This window comes from Pan paniscus, chromosome 10 (assembly GCF_029289425.2).
Source record: "Pan paniscus chromosome 10, NHGRI_mPanPan1-v2.0_pri, whole genome shotgun sequence".
Taxonomy (NCBI): domain Eukaryota; kingdom Metazoa; phylum Chordata; class Mammalia; order Primates; family Hominidae; genus Pan; species Pan paniscus.
The window spans coordinates 74,469,120-74,493,500 of record NC_073259.2 but is presented as its reverse complement, the minus strand read 5'-3'; the positions used below and the strand labels follow the sequence as shown (position 1 = coordinate 74,493,500).

General features: G+C 41.6%; 1 protein-coding gene across 5 annotated transcripts in view; it reads right to left on the bottom strand.

Moving 5' to 3' along the window:
• The window catches only part of ST8SIA1 (ST8 alpha-N-acetyl-neuraminide alpha-2,8-sialyltransferase 1), a 184,145-nt gene that overhangs the window by 125,144 nt on the left and 34,620 nt on the right, over positions 1 to 24,381 (bottom strand). The window contains exon 1 of one of the 5 annotated variants that reach the window (XM_034936180.2): positions 17,111 to 17,182. The exons of 2 other annotated variants lie outside the window; for them this stretch is intronic. Coding sequence is in view for 1 of the 3 variants with exons in the window: in XM_003828889.7 (XP_003828937.1) it covers positions 15,450 to 15,685 (236 nt within the window). In the remaining 2 variants the exon portion in view is untranslated. Of the gene's footprint in view, positions 1 to 15,449; positions 16,774 to 17,110; positions 17,183 to 24,381 lie in introns of those variants that run through there. 2 more of the 5 variants (XM_003828889.7, XM_014347226.4) reach the window with 2 other exon arrangements.

Genomic DNA, 24,381 nt, shown 5'->3' with positions numbered 1-24,381 from the left:
TTAAGCAAGTGGGCTGTGAGAGCTAGATAGTTAAGAGAGCAAAGACTCCTAAAGCTAAGCCACTGGGATGAATCAGAGATGTTAGGCAGAAAAAGGAAAAAAAGAGACATCCTCCTTCCCCCTCTTTTCCCTGCCTCCTTCTCAAGCTAAGCCACTGGGATGAATCAGAGATGTCAGGCAGAGAGAGGAAAAAAAGAGACATCCTCCTTCCTCACTGCTTTATTTGTACGGCTCTTGAGGAATGGGTGATACAAACAGCCTTTGATTTTAACAATAGCAAAATAGAATAAAGTGTTAATTCACCTATACAAAATGAAATTTTATCATTTGCGATTCATTCCTTTGCAGTAAGACACTGCAATATAAGGGACTATCAGGCTTTGACTTGAAGCCCTGAATACAAATGTGGATCTTACCGCAAAGGTTCAGCACAGTAAGGAAGTTTGTGAGTCCCAGAGCCAGACAGACCATTTTCTAACTATGTAACCCTAACCAAGGTCCTTAAGCTCTTTGTGGCTCAGTTTCTCCATCAAGAAAATGATGATCTTAACATCCACAAACATCCTTAAAAGAGGAGCTGACGCATAGTAAGCATTCATTAAATGCTAGCTCTGGGCATTACTGACTGCCTAACTGCCCTTAGGTAAATAATTGTTCACAGCCTGTTTCTTTGTAAAATAAGTATAATAATATCTTCTTCATTTTGCATTTGCGAATGTTAAATGATAAGACTGTGTAGAGTGCTGAAAATAGTGCCTGGCATATGGCAGACACAAAATAAATAAATAGCAACTCTATTACTGAAAATACTATCATTATTGTCTCAAAAATGGAGCTGATCTAGGGTTAAATTGACTGATAAAATCTGCATTAAAGCATCTAGCACTGTGCTTGCATACAGTTGGTACTCAATAAATGTTCATTAAATCTGAACTTAATTTTCCATATTGCATCTCTGTTTTAAAAGTCCAAAGGGAATTTTTTGGACTACTTATAAGTTATAAACCTTGACACCTGATACACGAGGAGCAATCTTCTGGCTTCTTTATTGGTTCTTTCCTTTTGTAACAGAATGCTCAGTGGGATTTTATGCCAGAATTATAGTTTCAGTCCAAGGCTGGAGATGCAGCTTCTGAGTATGCTGCATGAGTTGGGAGAGCCCCTGGACATATGGCCCTCAGCAGGGCTGGGGGAAGAGTCTGACTGGCAATCCAGCGCCCCCACTATAATTGCCCTTCACCTTGGCGAACATGAAGGGAAAATTGGGAGCAAGAAAAACCTATTGAGAATGGGGATTCTTCCCTCCCCTGAAGAAGAGGGAGGCCCCAAGAGAATCAAAGTTGGGGGTACCTAGCCAGAGGGGCATCATTCATCATTCCCCATTTGGAGTCTGCTTAGCTAGGAGGTGTGTTGATCTGACCACGAGTTTCCTAAGCAAGAAGAAAAGGAAATTTTTAAAAAGGCAGTGAAGAGTGATTCTAAATGGTGAAGAAACAGTTCAAGACATTCATGGTAAGCCCCATAAAAAGGAGGTGAGGGGCTTGGGCATCTCATTTGTAATGGGAAACCTTGATTTCTTGCTTAAGAGGAAACAGAATGGACTCAGTTGAGCATTTCCATATGACATAGACCTGCAGAGATCCTTTAAGAAACAGTACACAACAGATTGGATCTTTACAAATTATATGAATGTATTAAATTATCACATGTACCCCAAAGCTATGTACATCTATAATGCATCTATTTAAAGAAAGAAAAGGAACTTAGCTGGTGTACAATAACTAAGCTTCATGAAGGTTCAAAGACTTATCCGGGGAATAAGTATAACAAAGTGTGAGGATTTTTCCCTCTTATCTGGGAATTACAGTCAAGGCTCCACCCTGAGGCCAAAATAGGCTAAGTACCCCATCTTTTATGTTTACCACTCCACAGGTTTTCTAAGAGGACCAGTCCTGGCACCACCCAGCTGATTTATACTAGGGAAGGAGCTGCCTTGGGAGTGGCATGCTTTTGTGGTGAGGCCACAGCCTTTCCACCCCCACGGAGAGGGGAGACAAGGGCTTTCCCTCCCTGCCAACACAGAAGAGGGGTAGAGGAATCTCCAAACAAATCACCTGTAAAGAAGTGAAGCCGGGAGCGGTGGCTTACGCCTGTAATCCCAGCACTTTGTGAGGCCGAGGCGGGAGGATCGCTTGAGCCCAGGAGTTCGAGACCAGCCCGGGCAACATAGGGAGATCCCTTCTCTACAAAGATAAAAATTAAAAATTTGCTGGGCCTACAGTCCCAGGTACTTGGGAGGCTGAGTCAGGAGGTTTGCTTGAGCCCAGCAGGGCTGCAGTGAGCTATGATTGCACCACTGCACTCCAGCCTGGGTGCAGAGAAAGACCCAAAAAAAAGAAAAGAAAAGAAAGAGAGAGAGAAGAAAAAAAGAAAGAAAGAAAGAAAGAGAAAGAAAGAAAGGAGAAGGAAAGAGAGAAGAAAGGAAAGAAAGGAAGAAAGAAAGAGAAAGAGAAAGAAAAGAAAAGGAAGAGTCTGCAGAATCAACCAGACACCAGACACACCAGGCACCAGACACACCAGGCACTAGACACACCAGGCACTGCACTCCTGGATGTTTTCTCTGGCTGTCCCTGAACCATGGAGAAAGCGGAAAGGGAGATGGAAAGATAGATGGTGAGGCTGAGAGGGGTGGGAGAGAAAGAGCCCTTTGGCGTGGCAAGGATAGGGGATCTCCCTGTGGATGGAGTGTTTATCAGGACCCCACCTAAGAGGGCTGCCCGCCAGGTGAAAGAACCAGAACACTTTGCCATTAGAAGGCTGGGCAGCCAGGCAGGGTTCACGCGGAAGCAGCCACCCCCAACAGAGAAAGGGACTATGAATATTCCCCTCCTCCCTGCCCAAACTGAAGCAGCAGCTCCTAGAGGAGGGTGGAGTGGGCTCCACCTCAGCGATTGCTCTTCTTGCCTTCTGCCGCAAGCGCCTAGAGGTTCTAGAGCCTGAGCAGGAGGAGGTGGTAGACGCCAGAATTTTCATTGTGCTTTAAAATAAACAAAACTGAGCTAAATACCAGAGTGAGACTGTCCCAAGAATCAAAGTGAATAAAAAATTAATAAAACCTGGCCAAGTTGTTCAGAGACCCATTAGAGTCAGCTAACTGGGGTGCGGGGTGGAGGTCAGGAGGTAGATTTCACATGCCATAGTTGGAGCAGTTATTAGGAAACAATAAAGTGACTGTGTTTTTACCCCAAATTGAGACTCAGCTCACTGCCTACTGACTCAGCTCACCAGAGTCTTGCTGCCGGCCCCTCCACTTCCTCTTCTTTGCTACTGCAGGGTGGCAGGTTGAGTTGAGAACAGTTGCTTACAAAGTGAGCAATCCCCTTCCAAGCCAGCCTGCCTCTGTCTCTTTGATTCTACCAGTAATTGAGCTTTGTGTTCCCCCATGGGCTCATGTATCTTTCAGCAAGGTTTTAAAGTGCTTTTCCTCTCCAGCATTTCACATGTTGCATAGGTTAGCAAGAGTCCAAAGATATCATACCACTGAACTAGATGGAGACCTCTGCCATCGCAATCACGATTCAGGCACCACACTGAATGGACCAAAGTGGAGATTTGAGCCCTTTATGGACTGAATCAAATACAGGCAGACACAGCTAAGTTCTGAAAGCTAAGGCAAACCTGTGTTTGTTTTTCCTCCCATATAAAGAAGTGGAGAGACTGGAGAATGTTGCTGCTCCTTTCCCATTGTGTGCTGTGTGCTTGTTTGCTGTACGGGGGAAGGCCCGCGTCCTCCTGGCCTATCGCTCTGTTCTCAGTAATTAGCATTGTGCCTGGCACATAGAAGGCATCGAATATATATTTGTTGAATAAAGGAATGAAGGAGTGAATACATGAATTAGCAGTGAATATTTAGAGCCTAGAGTCTTAATAATAGACAATAAATGAAACTGTCCCTAAAAGGTATGCAGACAGCTGTCTACCAGCCTTTCAGACAATCTGATGTTTTTATTCATCCAATACTCATTAGACATTTAGTAAGGCTGTGACCAGGGACTTGAGACAGACATATATCAACAAGACTTCATTTCTAGCCCCAAAGCACCAAAGCAACAGTATGTGGAGCCATTTCACACAAGTGCAAGGGAGTAGAAGGACACAATACAGATGATATCGAGCAATGTTGTCACAGTCACCAACACTTCACCACCAAAACACTGACCCAACAAAATATCATCATGGAATTTTTGTGCCTTTTTATGACACCTCCACCCTTCACCAGGTGGGTATGATCTGCTGCAGATTCATGCTGAAGACGTTTAATTTTAGTAAATAGGAAAATGACTCTTAAAATTAGAGTTGTGAAACATAGTATTTCTATTTTATCTAGGACACTTTTCTTTTTCCTTGAAATCTCTACCTTACCATGAAGTAAAAGTTCATTTTCCTTTTTAAATCACAGTTTTATTTAATTGCTTAAGTCCTAGAAGAAAGAAAGCTATTGCTTTTTAAATGGAGATAAAACATCATGCTAATTATCAGCTGTACTGTAATGGAGCTGATAACCATGAAAAACAAAAGCACATGTACCATTGCACTACATAAATTCCTCATAGCTGGGTCTCTGCAATCCCAAATGAAGGGTTTACCTGCCACTGTACATATCCAGTTGTATGGGGATCTTTTTTCATTGCCTGACCTATTGTAAATCCACCTAAGGGAAATTTTATCATTTAATCTAACAATCATAGTATATATATTTATGCAATCACTTTGCACACTGAAAGAGGGAACACCCCAAATCTGCACTTAGCCAAAGCCAAAGATTTTCTATGAACAATCAAAGATGCCAGATATAAGAACTGGTGTTTACTGATGGAGGGAATGTAAACTAGTTCAACCATTGTGGAAGACAGTGTGACAATTCCTCAAAGACCTAGAGGCAGAAATACCATTTGACCCAGTAATCCCATTACTGGGTATATACCCAAAGAAATATAAATCATTCTATTATAAAGATATATGCACACATATGTTCACTGAAGCACTATTCACAATAGCAAAGTCATGGAATCAACCTAAATGCCCATCAGTGATAGACTGGATAAAGAAAATGTGGTACATATACACCATGTAATACTATGCAGCCATAAAAAGGAATGAGATGGTGTCCTTTGCAGGGACATGGATGGAGTCGGAAACCATTATTCTCAGCAAAGTAACCCAGGAACAGAAAACCAAACACTGTATGTTCTCACTTATAAGTGAGAGCTGATCGATGAGAACACATGGACACATTGGGGGGAACAACAACACACCTGTCAGGGTTGGGGTGAGGGAAGAAAGAGCATCAGGAAGGATAGCTAACGAATGCTGGGCTTAATACCTGGGTAATGGGATGATCTGTGGAGTAAACCACTACGGCACATGTTTACCTGTGAAACAAACCTGCATATACTGCACATGTACCCCTGAACTTAAAATACAAGTTGAAAAAAAAAGAAAGAAAAAACCAATATAGAATTAAGTCAACTTAAAGTCATCAAATGACAGTGTTATTCATGATCATAAAAATAGTAGATAAACTAAATTTCCAACAAATATCATTGGTTAAATACATTTAATGATATTCATATGACAGAAAATTATGCAAGCGTTAAAATGTATGTCTGGGCTAAAGTTTAGTGGCATGGAAGAAATGTTTGTAGTAGCATTCGTTTTAAGTTAATAAACTCAAGGAACAAAAATTTTAAAAAGATTTTAAAAAAAGAACTGGCGCTTCAAACTAAAAAGTGTGAAAACATTAATTCTAGAAATTTATAAGCAGGTAAGTGTTTAAGATGTATACAAAAGGATGGTCACCACATCTTTATTCATAAAAGTGAGAAATTACAACATAAATATCCAATAACAGTATATTAATTAAATAAATTTGTATCTATCCTAACAATGGAAAATCTTACAGCCATTAGAAGAGATGATGTAGACTGCATATACTATTACTAGAAAAATATTTGCAATGTACTGTTGAATTCATTATATTTTTGTTTCATTTATACACACATTGGCATTGAATGATCCAGAAGAATATAAACCAAAATATTAGCGATGTTTGTTAAATGTCAGTTACTTTTACAAATGAAAATAGTGTTGCTTTTATCCTTTAAATATCAACCTTGAGAAAGTACAGATCTTTAAAGAGGCTTTTTAATTTCCTATGCTGAGCTATACAACAACTACATATGAAGAAATCATTAAAGAAAAAAGTCTAACTTAAATTTGTCAGCAGCATAATCTTTTTTTAAAGTATTTTTATGGTAATACTTGGACAATAAATAATTATTTTTCCAAAATAAAAAATTATAAAGCTATTTTTTCACAAGTTTGTAAATTAAAAGTTATTTAATTATATGAGAAAATACTAAAGGTATAATTTTGAGTGAATAAAAGAGGATATAAAATTAAATATACAAAATACATACAATTTAGTAATACACACAAACAAACATACACAAAACAGACTGTTTACAATGAGTACTTCCGAGTGAGGGAATTTCAGCAGGCTTTTTCTTCTTTTTTACTACATTTAAAAGTTTTCTATAGTAAATATGTATTCTTTCCAAAATCAGACAAATAATAAACACTATAAATTGTTTAAATGAACATGGGGGACATAAAATCATGTACTATATATGTTTATTTTATCAATAATGGAAACAAACTAAAGATTTTGCATCCCAGGCAAGATGTAGTGGGACGAAAGGCCCTTTTCTCATTGTGGTCACCTGGAAATCTCTGATAGTGTCTTCTGTGTTTAAGATCTGAAAAATGGAGAATGTGTGGCTCTGAATTCATTTCCACTTCCTCCTGGCACCTAACTAGAGCGACACAGCTCTTACGGTCTTGGCTGCTTCCCTCTCATGCAATGCCACAGCTAGAAGACAGTTCAACAGAAAGGGATAAAAATCGATTCCTTCAAAACTCATTATCATTATCCAAAACAGTCAAACTGTAAGCCTTGGAACCCCATGTTACTTGGTTTCTTACTGATTTAAGGAATGAAACTAGGAATCTCCTCTTATCTGTGGAGGATACATTCCAAGACCCCCAGTGGATGTCTGAAACTTCAGATGGTACCAAGCCCTATATACCGTTTTTTCCTATTTTTTCCTATACATACATGCCTATGATAAAATTTGATTTATAAATTAGGCACAGTAAGAGATGAACAATAATAACTAATAATAAAATAGAACAATTATAACAGTATACCTGCATCATCACTCTTGCATTTTGGGGCCACTGGTAAAATAAAATCGATGTTCCTTGAACACAAGCACGGTGATCCCATGACCAAGATGGATATTAAGTGACTCATGGGCAGCAAGTGTCAACAGTGTGGAGACGCTGAACAAAGGGAAGATTCGCATCCCAGGCAAGACATAGTGGGACAAAGTGAAATCTCATCACACTACTCAAAACAGAGCACAATTTAAAACTTATTAATTGTTTATTTCTGGAATTTCCATTTAATATTTTTGGACCAAATTAACCATAGACAACTGAAGCCATGGAAAACAAAACCACAGATATCGGAGAACTGCTGTTAATTAGATTATAAAATTTGTTAATTAGATTAACAAATCAGGGACCACGTTCTTGTATTCATCACTGTATTGCCAGCACCTAACTGGTACATGGTAGACATTCAGCAAATGTGGTTGAATGAATGATTGAAATCAGTTGATTTATTGCTGGGCTCTGCTGTCTTCCATAAAATTTTGCCGGCCATAGTACAGCACCCTCAGCACTAACTCTGTGAAAAAAGAGCGTGTGTCACAAGGTCACATTTCATTGTCAGATATTCTTTTACTGAAAGTACAATTAATAGGCACAGAATTTGTCCAAAGACATGGATTTTCTCCTCATTATGGACTAATAATTAGCACTTATCCAGCAACTAATCCTCTCAAGGTAACTATTGCCACCTGCGGCTAAGGCTCAGCAAGACCAAGTAAATTTTTCAATGTCACAAAGTTGATAAATGACAGAACCAGGATTAGATCCTTATCTCTGGGACTCCAAAGTCCAGACATTTTCCAGGTGGGAACAAACTTCCTATCATCCCACCCAGCCAAGTGAGGATGGTTATGGAGTCTACATTCTTTATCTGATTTAATTATCATCACAAACCTATGAAGTAGATTAGCACATTATACTCATTTTTCAGATGATGCAACAAAGGTACAGAGATGTTAAGTAACTTGCCCAAGGTCACACAGCTCCTGATAGAGCCAGGTCAGAATGAGAAGCTAAAATAGATTATTTTACCAGAAATCTATCAAATCCATCATGAAGAGTGCATTAATGATACATAGTATCATTATTTCCAAGATGACTCACAACTTTGTCAAAAGACTAACTGACCACATTCTATACTAACTTACATAATTATTCAATTGATCCAACTAGTTTCCTAAAACACTTTGCTCTCAAAGAAGACTGATAGACTCCCAAGTTACAAAAAACCCACTATAATTTTTCACTCGAGTATTGATTATACAGTACAGACCAAAAACTCTCCAACCACCTCCATTTGCAAGGCAGAGAACAAAAGTACAACTGTATCTAATATTGAGAAGTTATCATCAAACCAACAAACCGATAAAACATGTTCTATTCTCCTCCCTGGACAAACAAATCTGCATAACAATCTGGAATGCCAGATTCAAATTTAGACTCCTGAAACTCCAGGAAGTTTGGTCCTGCAATCTGGGGACACAGGGCAAGCCTATACCACCTGCATATGTGGGCCCCACAGCCCCAAATCAAAGATCCTTCCACAATGTCTCCCTCAAAGAGCTGTCCCTTAGCCGTTCCTTGCCCCCTCTGATGTGTGGCCTAGGATTGTACATAACAGGGGGGCAAGCCACTCTCAGGAAGAAGATTGGGGAAAATGCCCCACGCAGGCAGGCAGGCTGCGGAAGTAGAGTTGGGTCATTTGGGCAGGAAATTCCAGAGTCTAGAAAGATCCCATTAACACCCTGCCTCATTGAGAAAGGGTGAAACCAGAGAAAAAGAAGGATGTGGCCCCTTAAAGTATAGGGCACAGAGCATGGACCCCTCTCACCAGGGATTAAGGGGAACATTAATGAAAATCTTAAACAGCTGTTACATTACTTTCAACAGAGACGGTTGCTTATATAAATATCCTAAAACGCCTCCCCTCTCCTGACCCTTCCCTAACCAAGACCTGTCTATCAAGTACAGTTCATTCAGGCGTCTTCCAGGAGGCCTTCTCCAACAACTTGAGCCCAGAGACACCTCCTTTCTCTAAACAGTCAAAGCATTTATATTGTAGTTTCCAAATTTAGTTCTTAATTACACATACTTTCAAGGTTTCTTAAATCCTGTCGATAGGGCAGGTTTTGTTTCTGCAAATCAATGGTTCTCAGTCAGGGGCAATTTTCACCCCAGGAGGTATTTTGCCAAGTCTGGAGACATATTTGGTTGTCTCATTTAGTGGACAGAGGCCAGGGATGCTGCTGAACATTCTACAATGTACCGGACAGCACTCCACAACAAAGCAGTATGCAGCCTAAAATGTCAGGAGGGTTGAAATTAAGAACCTCTGCTCTAGAGTAAGAGCTCTTTGAGAATACAAAGGATGCTTACTCCTCTGATCTGCTACACTGCCAGAGTGCTGGACACACAGTAGGTCTCATTAAATATTTGTTGACCAATTGGGTGGCTATCTGGTTCCACACCTTCCTAAACATTCATTCACATGATATCTAAGCAAAATTTAGTGTGCCAGGGACCATGCTGGGCTCTGGGAATGCAACTAAGAATGAGGCACAGTTCCTGTCTGTGAGAAACTTAAAATTTAGCAGGGAAGGCAGGCAAGTGCACTCATATTTTTAATACATCATCACTAATGCACCTGTCGCTACCAGTTATTTGTATATTTCTCTGTTTATTTTCTGTCTCTCATCATTATCCTATAAATTCCAAGAAAGCAAAAATTTTATTCAGTTCACAGCTACAGACCCAGCATCTCCTATCCTACAGTAATAGTGGTAGACACAGAGTAGTAGGTATTTTGAATAACTGAAAGGATTACAATCATATGTGCATGGTATAAAGAAAACAGAGAGGAGGAGTTCTAAGCACAGCCTGGGAAGGGAAGAAGGAGTAAGGGAAGCCACCTTGAGGAGAACTAACAAGGACTGAGCATTAATTATATACTGGAAATAGTTCTAAACATTTTAAACACATTATCTAATCTAATTCTTACAACAGTCCTATAAGAAGCCCCATTTTACGGATAGAGAAATGAGCAATGAAGGCTGATTTGCTCAAGAACACAGCAAGTGATGGAATCAGAATTTGAACACAGCTGACTTCAGAACCTTTGCTCTTAACCACTATAATGCACTGTCAAGAGATGAGAGGGAACTGGCCAGGTAAAAGGCAGGAAGATGTGGCCTTCAAGTCAAGTCATTCCAGGTGGAGTGGGTGGCTCGAGCAAAACCAATATAGCCTGGCCTATTTTTAATTATTCCAATATTAGCGAAGAATAAAAAGAAAAACTGATGAAAATGACATTGGAGAAGTAATCAGAGCCAAATCATGAGAGAGATGTATACAGCACTGCTTCATTTATCCCAAATGAGCAGGGAACAAGCATGAGGTTTAGAATTAAATAGCTCCAGGTTGGAAATCAAACTCCATCATTTTGTTCATGGATCTGTCTAAACCTCCATATCCTCATCTATAAAACAAGGAACATACACAAACCTACTTTATAAGGTTGCTTTGGGGTAAAAAAAAAACATATATAAGTGCTAAGAACTAGGCCTGGTATATTTTACGTATCCAATGAGGGTTAGTGATTGATTTTTGCTATTGTGATTATTGCTGATGAGATTTTTTTCCACATTTGTAAATTTGCAACATAACTGTAGCATATTTTCTTGAGCACCAAAACTTACTAAACCCTCTTTTTCCCAAACTACCTTTTCAAAGTGAATTCCATAAACCACCAACTTACAAACACTAAACTTACATTTTACCTGTACAGATGGCTGCACCTATGCTCCTCCCCTCCACTCCCAATGCCCTTTTCCTGCCACCAGGACAATTATGGAAATTGAGCTTTTAACATCCCTGGATTCAAAAATAGGGAAATAAAGAGGCCACATAAAGGTGGAACTGCTGAAAATAGTCGTTTGTTCAGAATTTTGAAAAAGAAAGGACTTGACTGCTTAGAGTAACGGTTACCTCCCAATGAGTCGACAGAATTTTCAAAACAACCACTTCACTGTATTAACCTCTATTCTACTTCCCAAACCCACTGGTAACAGTGATGTGCCACCTCTGCTGATAGCTAACATGCAGCCAGTACCATTAAATCCTTGATGTTTGTCCATTTCTAATGAGTCACACCTTAAATACATTCAAAGACTCCTGGCTTCGTCTTACCACCCAGCCCACTTTTCTATGGTGGTCTCCATGGGTGACTTAATAACTTTCCATACAGTAAACACATCAGGCACTTCCAAATCTCTCCACCTTGATCTCTGCTGTTCTCTCTGCCTGGCATATACTTCTATCCTCACCTGTTACCACTATGCCACCCTACCATCCTTGGAGGCTTACTCCAAACACCACCTCCTCTCTGAAACCCGATTTCCCTCCCTTCAGTAGAATTAAATGTCATGTTCTGGGAACGTCCCCAGCACTTCACTGGTGTTTCTATTGTTATAACAATCACGTATTAAACAGAGGTATGTGGCAAGCATCATTCCAGGTGCTGTCTATATGCTATCATGTAATTTTCACCACAAACTTGTAAGACATTCTTACAAGCCCCAATTTACAAATGGAGGAACTGAAGCTCTGAGATTGGACTTACCAATGATTGCACAACTAGAAAGGGATACAGCCAGAATTCCAACCATGTTCTGACAGCTCCCAAATCCATAAGGTTTTCACTCTGCTATGTTTCCTGTCTTTGATGGCCCTATTTCCAGTTAGTTAATTATATACATTATCTGTCTTTTCCATGGGATTATAGCAACTCCCTTGAAGACCAGGGCATGTTCATTTTCATAAATGTGGATAATGATATATCAATTTATACAAGATTCTTATGAGGATTAAATGAGACAATACATACTAGCATAGTGTCAGGCAGATAATAAGCACCTAATAACTTGTTAGCTTAATTGTTACTATTATTGTTACCATGTCAGGTGCCACGAATAAAGCCTCGCACATAAATTCTGAATTCAGGTTCATTTCTGAGGATCTGATGGAAGAAACAAACACTGCTTTGGTTTGGCATTTCCCACAGTATCACTTAATCAAAAGCAACAAGAATTAAGAAAGTTTCTATAATAGGATCTATTGATTCCCTTATCTTTCTATCACCACATAAACATTAGGAAAACTTCCTGTTCTATTCAAAACTCTTACAGCTTTCTTACTTTCTTCCTGCCCTCTCCTACGCAGTTTGACAAGGTTCTTCTCTGAGAATTCAGTACATATCAAGTACTGAGCTAGAAGAAGAAAATTACAAAAGTAAATGGAAGCACAGAGGGCAAAATAAAATCTTAAATTTTGGTGTTTATAAACATAGTGAAACACTCTCTTTTCTCTTCACAGAATTTAACCGTATGTTAAGTCATTGTATTTATTTGTGTGTCAATCATCCTCTACTAGGAGGTAAGCTCTTAGAGGAGGCAATCTATCCATCCTATTCACTGCTATCCCCCAGGGCCTAACACATATCTGATGTAGAGTAGTCACTCATGAAATATTGGTTAATTGACTGATTGCAAATGTTTGTATTTATGTATGTATACACATCTATATTTTTATACATATATGACACCATTCCATGATTTGTGAATAAATGCACCTATATCTCAACATATAAGTGCACCTTGTGCATTTGTGTGCATATATCTGTATTTATGCAGAAGATGTTTCAGACTGGAGAAAAACAGATGCTTGTTTGTCAAAGTTGTGTCTCCTTAACATGATAATGGCTTCTGACTGACCGGTCTAATATTTAACAAATAAACACTACTGCCATATACTGACAATCCAAATGTTAAAGAACATTAAATGTGCAGGTAAAAAATAATTAACTCAAACCATGAAACTTCTCCTACCTTTCAAAATGTCTTGTCCCTGTTCATTAGCGTTAAGTGTACATGGCTGGGGAGAGGGGTAGGGACCAATAACGTTTACCTGTAAATCTGGCAGGAGAAACATTCCAAATTCTCATGGGCTGCCCAGATTTCCTTATTTAAGTTGTAACATATACCAGAAATATAATTTATAACAATTATAAGGCAACCATTTTCTGGGTACACAATGTACCAGATACTTGGCATCAGTTTTTATTAAAAATGTAAACCTTCTAACAACTCTGCAATGTAGATAAACAAGAAAGCCAGGACTCAAAAAATATAGTAACTTGCCAAAGATTCTCTGCTGTTTATCTAGTCACGGCATACTCAGTGTAGAAATTCAGAATTCTACTCTGAAGCTCAAACTTATTTCAATAAGCAATGGTGCCTTTTACATGCTTTTACAGCCACTAACTTTGAGGGATATGTGTTTAGGTAGTTTTCATAGTGTGTGGATTTTAATAAATAATTCTCTGCACATAGAGACCAGACCAAATAACAGCCAAACACACTGAAAATTACTCCAGGCTACAGAAAGCAAGGAACAAATGTGTCTCAGAAACTATCAGCCTGTGTGTCTCAGAATTTGAAGCATTTTCCACTTGATTGTGTCCTCCAACAAGAAATCTATCCTCTAAGAGGGCTTCATTATTCCTCCTCCTATATTAAAAAAATGGACTCTTTCATTGCAAACCAATGGGAAGTTCTTAACTCATTTCCTTAGATCACTTGAAATGAAAGTGCTTTCTGTCTTTAGGGAAAATAATTGCTGGATGTGATGCCTTTTGCCTGCTTTTGAGTCCCACAATCAATACTGTGAAGGAAAGAAAAAATTAACCCTTAGATACTTTTAGGAAGAGTGAGGTTATTTTTAAATTCAATGATGATAGAGTTCTAAAAAGGGAGAAGGAAAGTCCTCCCTTCCAAGGAGAATGCAGTTGCCTTCCTCTAAACAAATTGGCTCTGTTATCTTTTTAATCCTCTTTCCAGGAGGAGGCCTGAGAAGGAGATGGAAACCATATGTTTAAAAAGTTTTTTAAAATGTATAGATGCTCCTGAATATTTGTAAATAACTGCAGTGAAAAATGTTTACATTAGAACTCACCTGCCCTTGCACTGATTAGAAAGATCCTCTACAGAGCAGAGGAGATCATTTCCAACCACCCAGACCACTACAATCACAGGAAGAAGCCAACAGCAGCATCTTCAGCCCCAGAGACTAAAGGTGAAAGGGGCACCTCGCAGTGGTGGAAGCACCCGTGTGTTCCCTCAACATGCCTGGGGAGGTGGAGAGGAAGGGGAAGCAGCTCTGCCTTCCCTCCAATCTAACTACACAACCCCTGCTGCCGTAACTTATTTTTAGACATTTAATCTAAAATTCCCAGAAAGGAAGCGGATCTACAACCTCTGAGCGATCCTCAGAGTTCTGATTTCCAACCTGGCTTGGGGATTTTGTTTGTTTTCTGACTTCAGGTGCCTACTTAAAGTACATCTCCCATCTTCCAGAGGCATCCACAGCCTAAGCCAATAAAAAGAGCTGGGAGCTTTGGAGCTTTAAGTGATGAAAAATCCAGCACCCACAGGTCAAAAGTAATGACCTTGGGGAAGTTACTCATCCTTCTAAAGAATCAATTTGTGGTCAACAAGATGAGATAATAATACTAGAAAGCTGTTCGAGATTTCAACACAAAAATTGCACAGTATCGTCTCTTAGTAGGATGTCAGTCAGTACTATGCACTTGCTGTGGGCACACTGCGCAAAGCTGCGGGATCCGTCCATGTTTCTACTGCCCATCACTCCGACGTTGGGAACTTATGTTACCGACTGTGCACTCCACCTCGGGGAGATGCCTTTTACCTGCTTCTTGTTCCCTACAGCTTCAAATGTCTGCAGAGCCCAAGAGGTAAATTCTCATTAAGTGCAAGAGACTAAGTTATCCTGGGTTCTCCTTCCCTCTGTTTTGTTTATCCGTAAATTGTTAAATAAAACTCCGCTTTGGGAAGAAATGCGTCGAGTCTTTACATGCGCAAAGCAGGTGTCTGCACATCTCTGGGGATCAGGGGTGGGGAAGGAACCCTGACTAAAGTCTCCAGGTTGGGAATGGCACAAATGGAGGGAAAGGACATGGAAGAGCGGATGAAAGGGATGCCTCTGCGAGGCGGTGCAAGGCGGTCCTCGCCGGTGACCCTGTCCTCTGCACTCGGGGAGGAAAGGACGCTAGAGGGGAGGAGCCGCGAGGGCAGGAGTACCTGAACGCTCTGGCCGCGGTCTGGTTCCTCCTCCACGCCGTGCCCTGTTGCAGCACCCCCTGCACGATCTCTTTCTCGTTGGGCAGCCGGTAGACGGGGAAGATGTAGAGCCAACAGAGGACCACGACACAGAGGGCACTGGCTCCCATGGGCAGCCGGGTCCGCGGGAACTTCCACGCCAGTACAGCCATGGCCCCTCTGGACGTTTGTCGCCGGGCCCGCCCGCAGGGGCTCATCGCAGCCCCGGCGTCCCAGGGGCGGGGGCCGGGGCCTCAGCACAAAGCTAGGCGAAGTGGCAGCGGAGGGTCCCCCACCGCCAGCCCCCCATGCACACACACCTTTGGTTCTCTTACTTGCAAGCGCACGCACGCTTCTTCGGCCCCGTCGGCCCCAAAGGTCAGCGCAAGGATTTTTTCAAATGCAACTTTTCCAAGAATTTCTTTCTAGGGGAAGTGGCTGGGGGTGAAGTCACGATCTATGGCCATGGTCGCTTCCCCTGCAGAAGGCGGGCGCTGGGGTCTCCGAGTGCGCAGAGAGCGGCGGCGGCGAGTCGCTCCCGCCGGTTCTGCAGCATCACGGTCGCCCTCGGCGAGGGTCCGGGAGAAGGCTCGGCTCCCTCCCAGACATTTGGCCCGTGGCGTCCCCTTGTCCCCTCCGAGCGATGCTCCTGCGCCCTTCGCCGCCTCCCGCGCTGCTGCGCCGCCAGGCAACCCCCCCCCCCCCTTCACCCGCCCCGAGACGCGCTCTCTGCGCCGCACCAAGTCCTTGGAAATTTCCACGACGGCCCGGGACCGCTATCCTGCCCCGGGCTCCTCCGCCTCGCCCGCCGGGACCCTCGCTCTCCACCCCTCCCGGAGAAGAAAAGAACCCGCTCTCATCAGTTAATTCAGCGGCGCGCCGCAGCCTTCCGCTGCGCCCCGGACTTCGCAGACAAACGCCCGGGGATTGGTGGAAATCAAGGTCTCCCCCTCCCTCCCCCACCCGCAAAATTGCCTCCTTCGACCCGATCCAAGCCGCGACACTCGCCCAGAGCGCGCACCCCTCACTCGTACCCTTGTTCTTTGGAGATAACGGCAGACAATAAAAAACAACAGCCCCCCGCCAATAGAAATATATCAGTCCCTGAGTGTGGCGGAGACTGGCTAATATCCTGATCCTTCGACAAGCGGCCGGTGTGCCCAGGCTGTCACCCTGCTGCCGTCACCCTAGTCTTTCTCTAACTGGTTGGATATTAACCCGCAGCCAGGCGCGAGGAGGCTGGCGGAGATTTATTCCTTCCTGGGCCCCCACCCCCATTAGCCGGTCCCGGAGCCGCGGCCCGTGTGTGTGTGCGCGCGCGCGCGCGCACACACACACACACACACACACACACACACACACGTTCACGGGCGCAAGCGAGCGCGCGCACGAGGAGGTGCGTGCACTCCGGGGTCCTCCGCCTCGCCTCCTCCCTGAAAGGAAAGGCAGTGCTGCATCCAGATGTGCAGGCAGCTGGTGCCCAAACACTAGACCTCAAGATGTCACATTGCCTTGGAGGCGCGCGGCCTTTTAGATTAAAGGACCGTTGGTTCTTAGACGTCCTTCTTGCCCCTCTTGCTTGTGATAAGCGATAAGCTTATCGCAACCCCGACCTTGGAAAAGCGCCACCCGCCTTGACCCACCGAGCCGAGAGAGTCGCTGTTAGCCATTTCTGCTCGCCCCGGCGGCCGACGCATAGCTCGGGTACCTCCTAGCGGTCGCCTATTCTATTTGCTTAAGCATCTCGTCAAGCATAAAGTGTGCAAGGACAAAGAAGAAACCTGGTCAGCTTAGTCATCACGAAAACAAAATCTAAGGCTATAACTCCATTTGTTCAGCCGACCAGGCTGCGGTGCCTGGTATCTTTGTCTAGCATCCGTCTCCACTGAGAGGTGGAACTTGAGAAGTTGATGCAAAGTTAATTTTCGAAAAGCGAAGTAGCATCCCAGATGACCACTTTAGTGTCATTTTCTCAACAATACTGTGCTCTTAGTTGAGTGACCTACTGCCCTCCACCGGCAGGCATGCCCCAGAAATCTCTGTCCTACTTAGGTAAATCAGTAGAGACAGGGGAAACCTTGAAATCCCAGTCACATCTTACCACAGTGGAGGCTGATACAGATTCTTTAAAATGAAGATCATCTTAAGTCCTGCAAAGTAACCAGCCAACTCTCTTCTATCCTGGAAAAGGGGAAGGGAAGGGGGGGCTTTTCCTACTTGCCTGGGCTTTGGATAAATCATCTGCCATCTTTGATCTTATAATTTAAGTAAAACACAAACCATTCCCATTTTTCTTCCTCAAGTTCAAGGGGTATTTGTAGAGTAAATAACAAAGAAATAAACTGACAAACAAAACTAAGGCATATTACAGTTATGAAGGGGCTATGTAAATGTTTCCCTATTTAATATCATAAGAATGCATTAAAGTCATGCTTTATATCAAAAGATCTGTGTGACACAATGTGCTGTTTTTCTTTCTTCTGCAAACTAAGAATTCTCTTACCTTGGTGGGCTTTTGCCCACCCAACAATCCAAACTTATTCCCTACTTTTTCTTAACATGAGCACCAAATCTAATCAGGTCATCGCTCTCACCCTTCCAAGTCACACTACATTGGTCCGTTCTCACATTACTATAAAGAATACCACTGAGACTGGGTAATTTGTAAAGGAAAGAGGTTTAATTGACTCACAGTTCCACATGGCTGAGGAGGCCTCAGGAAACTTACAATCCTGGTGGAAGGCAAAGTGGCATGTCTTACTTGGTGGCAGGCAAGAGGGAGAATGTGTGTGTAGGATGAACTGTCAAACACTTATAAAACCATCAGATCTCGTGAGAACTCACTATCATGAGAACAGCCTGGGGGAAACAGCCCCCACGATCCAATCACCTCCCACCAGGTCCCACCCTGGACACAGGGGGGTTACGGAGATTACAATTCAAGATAAGATTTGGGTGGGGACACAGAGCCAAACCATATCACACACAGGTCTCAGTTCTGTCACAGTGTTGTGATCCGCTCATGTGATGTGTGTTTGTTTTTGGTTTTTTTTTTCTCCCCATGTATAAATCCAGTGCATTATTCAAGACCAAGCCAAGTTATCTAGAAAGTTCTCATTCAATAATGTGTTCCCAGGACACCTAAAACACAGACTTTATGAGAACTCAATAAATATTTGTGGTATCTGCTTCTACTCTCTTTGACCTCCTGTTCTGATGTCATAGTATTTGCTGGCTCTGACTGATGATTAAACACTTAGTTGTGTTGTGTTGTGTTGTGTTGTGTTGTCTTGTATTGCTAGTATTTTTCATACATAACTATGTCTCACCAACTAGGCAGGAAGGGGAGTTTTATGTATCAAATGAAAAGCCTGTGCTTTTGATCAAATTAGGACTCCACAGGGCATGGCTAAGTGTCTAGGAGAAGAGCAAGAACAATATTTCACATTTTCTTCATGTTCCTCCAGGTATCAACTCGGGCACTTCAACAAATAATTGTTGCTTGGTTTTATAATGAGATCCTCAAACTTATTCAGTCTATTGCCAAGGCATCACTGTTTAAGGAAAAGTATGAACCCCCAAGTTTTAATGTTTTAAATAAAATATTTTAATTGATATTTAGCCATCTTGTTTGTATGACTTATAGTAAGTAGCTTAGGTATTCTTTTATACTTCTGCATCTGAGTATGCTTAGCGGACACAAACAGGATTTCCTCAGGGACTAAACAACTTTTAAAACTCTATAAATGTGTAGTAGAAAAATGTAAAGGCAGGAGTCCAGATTAAACAGAATTGTCAGTGATTTGACATAAAATTGTAAAAGGTCAATCTTCAGTCTCTGCTCAAGTTCTTCTTGTCAGAATGGCTTGGAATGGCCAGTCAAAAGCATAAAATGATGCCTGTTTCACAACCAATTACAACACCATGGTAAATAAGGTTGTAGATTGAGAAAGGTTATAAATATAGTTTATCTGAATAAATGCATTTATTTATCTCCACTCCCTATTGTGACCTCACTAAAAGAAGAGTAAAGGAGTAAAAGAGAAAAAGATTCAGAAGAACAAGAAAAAAAGAAGGAATACAAAAGCAGACAAAGGATGTCAAAAAGTTCACAAGCAGGAAAGCAATTAAACAAGTGTTAACTGACTTATCAGGAGAGAGAAAGGTCTGGGCCTTCAAGTAACTCTGTGTGTGTGTGTGTGTGTGTGTGTGTGTGTGTGTGTGTGTGTGTGTCCACGTGCACAGAAAATTGAGGAGCATAGAGAGAAGCCAACAAGAATCAAGCTAATTTGTACTAGAGAGTTCTTGAAAGGCTCAGAAACGAAGGTACCTAGGACCTCTGGAGATGGAGGTAATGAATGAAACAAACTAAGAGGTTTGTTGGAAATCTTTAAAAAGGAGCAGTTGAAACATCTAGATCTTATTCCCCAACCTGGCTTAAAACAGGAGGTTAAATCTCTAGAGACTGACCAGCACAAAAGAGAAGACCTACAGATTCTGATATGTTTAAGATATCTCCAATCGAATGGCCAAATCCCTGTCTAACTCCCTCTAGTGAGACCCATTAGTGGATAAGCTCTGCCTACACCGAGTTTCGTGGCCTCTTTTTCAGGCCTCCTTCTTAAATATGAGGGGAGAGTCAAGGATCCCTAGACATTTGAAGAGAGTCTCCAACATGAAAGTAGAGACAAAACAAGCAAATAATCACACACAGAAATCAACTCTAGGAAAAAATGATAATGCAGGAAACATAAGAAATCTTCAATAAAAACCATAATTAATATTCTCACATGGACTGAGACACAATCCAATGAAGCAAGAACAAAAGGAATGTTCAGATGACTAAAAATAAAGTCCTTTGAAACTTAAAATATGGTAACAAAATATATAACAGAATTCATAGAAAAGTTGAATTACAAAGTTGAGGAAATATCCCAGAAAGTAGGCCAAAAATATAAAAGACGGTAAATAAGATAATAAATTATAGGCTCAAAGAAAAAATAAATATCCAAACAACAAGAAACAAAAAGCAGAAGATTTTCAAAGACATACTAAAAAGAATCCTAAAATTTAAGGGTTCATTAAGGACTCAATAAAATGAATTTTTTAAACCTACACCAAAGGTATATAACACTGAAATTTTAGAAAATAAGAAACAGAAAATAATGGAAGTTTAAAGAAGAAAATGCAAGCAAAAGATTGGAAATTATGTTGGGATTAGATTTATTTAAAGCAAGAAAGCTGAAAATCAACAACTTTACTTGGGCTCAACAAAGAACTAAAGTTACAAGGCAATTCCCCCCTCCTCCAAAATGGAGAAATGGACAAATCCAGAGCCAGAGTTGAGGTATGTTTATCTGGAGCAGAAGATGTTGAAGCCATAAACTGGTAGGAACGCTTCAGTGGTCATTTGGAATTGGCATAGTGGAATTGCTGGAGGCTGAGTGTGGACTAGAGTGAAAGGGAGAAACTCCTGGGGATCACAATCAGGAACTCCTGGAGATCATAGTCAGGTGGGCCTCCACACTTTTTATGAGTTTTACCTCCAAGAATCTCACTGACACAGGATGGGGGCCAGGGAAGTATTGGGTAAAAAAGGACAGTGTCCCTGGAGATGGCTCCACCCTCAGGCCTGTGCCCACAGACCTAAGTGAGAACAGGCACTCCTGTTTTCGTGCCCAAATGTTGCATTTTCCAAGACCGCTCTGGCCTACCATGCCCCCCATCCTGTTCCCATATAAACCTAAGGTCTTAGCAGGCACAGACGCAAGCAGCTGAAGGTTGAGCGAAGCAGAACACACCAGCAGACACCAGCAGACCGGCAGACCAGCAATGACAGAACGACATGGCAGAGAAAGAGAGAAGAGCAGGGACATCTGGATGCCAAGAGGAGTTCGGCCTGGGGCGGTTAGAGAAGAGTCTGGCAGCTGGGCAGCCCAACTCTTGAGGAAGACCACATTTCCACTCCATCCCCCTCTTCCAGCTCCCCATCCATCTTGCTGAAAGCCACCCCCACCACTCAATAAAACTTTGCACTGATCCTTCCAGCCCACATGTGATCCGATTTTTCCAACACACTGGGCAAGAGCTCAGGATACAGAAAGCTGTCACACTGGCCCTCTGCCCTTGCAATAAGGCAGAGGGTCTATTGAGCTGATTAACACAAGCTGTCTGCAGACAGCAAAGCTGAAAAAGCACACTGTAACACATGCCCACTTGGGCTTCGGGAGTCGCAGACACCCATCCCTAGATGCTGCCATGGGGCCAAAGCCCAAAAGTGCTCCACACAGCCTCTGCACCTGCCCATCTGCATGCTCCCCCTAGGAGTTTGAGTAGCAGGGCCACCGAAGGAGCAAGCCACACCCCTGTTGCATGTCCTGTGAGGAGAATAAGGGAACTCTCCTGTTTCATCATCAGGTTTTCAGGAAGAGAAACTGAGAAAGATCATCTTAAGGTTTTACATGGGTAGAGAAGAGTAACCACTGTGAAATATACCCAGAAGATTATCTACAACAAAGCCCTACTCTTCAGGGCAGAAAACCTTACCATATCATTATCTCATCTCAGGGAAGGGCATTTCTTCCACTCCAATCCCCTCTAGGCTTTCTATCTCTCCTAAGCTGGGAAAATAAAGCTAAGAAACACTTGCAAAGTTCATTGTCCAAGGACACAGGGCCACTAAACACTAAAATGTAATAATAAGATTATAGAACATTTCTCATCTCCCACACCTTATCACCACACCAGTATGGCTCTGATGTAGTATCAACGGATTACAGCTGAAAAAAGATACAAGACACAGATTCTCTCTGAGGAGAAGTACTTAGACAAGCCCAGACAGGAGAAACAAAAACTAGAACATTGGAGAAATTTGAAGACTGATACTCACAGCTATAGCAAACATTAAACACAGCCCAAATCTTAGCCAAATTAACATAAAAGTTCACACTTGAAGGCCTGTTTACCTTTGCTTGTATTACCCAATACATCATATCTGCCTTTCAACAAATAATTACAAGGCAAGAAAAAAATTCTGAAGAGACAAAACAAGCATCAGAACCAGTCACCACACAAAACATAAGGCATACATGTTGGAATTATTGGACAGAGAATTTAAAATCACTATGATTAAGATGTTAAAGGCTTTAATAAAAAAGTAGACAACATGCAAGAACAGATGGCTGATGTAAGCAGAGACATGGAAACTCTAAGAAAGAATCAAACAAAAATGCTAGAAATCAAACCCACTATAACAGAAATGAAGAATGCCTTTAATGGGCTCATCAGTGATTATATCTGGCTGGGGAGAGAATCAGTAAGCCTGAAGACAATAAAAATTTGCCAAGCTGAACCACAGGACAATTTCAAAGGGTGTAACATAAAAGTAATTGGAATACCAGGGGAAAAAAAGAAAGAAAAAGGAACAGAAGAAATATCCAAAGGGATAACAGCTGAGAATTTTCCAAAAGTAATGACAGACACCAAACCACAAATTCAGGAACCTCAGAGAACACCAAGCATGATAAATCACACACAAAAAAATACATGGGTATATCATATTCAAACTACATAAAACCAAATACAAAGAAAAAAATCTTGAAAGAAGCCAGAGTGGAAAAAAACACCTTACCCATGGAGGAAAAAGTTAAGAATTACAACTGACTTTTCAACAAAAACCATACAAGTAAGCAGATAATGGAGTGAAATACTTAAACTGTGAGGGGAAAAATCACAACCTAAGATTCTAAATTGAGTGAGATTGTCTTTCAAAAGTGAAAGATAAATAAATACTTTCTTCAGGTGATTTCTGCATTTCCAACTGAGGAACGCAGCTCCTCACCAGCAACGGAACAAAGCTGGACGGAGAATGACTTTGACGAGTTGAGAGAAGAAGGCTTCAGACAATCAAACTACTCCGAGCTACAGGAGGAAATTCGAACCAATGGCAATGAAGTTAAAAGCTTTGAAAAAAATTAGACGAATGGATAACTAGAATAACGAATGCAGAGAGGTCCTTAAAGGACCTGATGGAGCTGAAAACCAAGGCATGAGAGCTATGTGATGAATGCAGAAGCCTCAGTAGCTGATGCGATCAACTGGAAGAAAGGGTATCAGTGATGGAAGACGAAATGAATGAAATGAAGCGAGAAGGGAAGTTTAGAGAAGAAAGAATAAAAAGAAACGAACAAAGCCTCCAAGAAATATGGGACTATGTGAAAAGACCAAATCTACGTCTGATTGGTGTACCTGAAAGTGACGGGGAGAATGGAACCAAGTTGGAAAACACTCTGCAGGATATTATCCAGGAGAACTTCCCCAATCTAGCAAGAGAGGCCAACATTCAAATTCAGGAAATACAGAGACCGCCACAAAGATACTCCTCGAGAAGAGCAACTCCAAGACACATAATTGTCAGATTCACCAAAGTTGAAATGAAGGAAAAGTTAAAGGCAGCTGGAGAGAAAGGTCGGGTTACCCACAAAGGGAAGCCCATCAGATGAACAGCTGATCTCTCAGCAGAAACTTTACAAGCCAGAAGAGAGTGGGGACCAATATTTAACATTCTTAAAGAGAAGAATTTTCAACCCAGAATTTCATATCCAGCCAAACTAAGCTTCATAAGTGAAGGAGAAATAAAATATTTTACAGACAAGTAAATGCTGAGAGATTCTGTCATCACCAAGCCTGCCCTAAAAGAGCTCCTGAAGGAGGCACTAAACATGGAAAGGAACAACCAGTAGCAGCCACTGCAAAAACATGCCAAATTGTAAAGACCATCAAGGCTAGGAAGAAACTGCCTCAACTAACGAGCTAAACAACCAGCTAACATCATAATGACAGGATCAAATTCACACATAACAATATTAACTTTAAATGTAAATGGGCTAAATGCTCCAATTAAAAGACACAGACT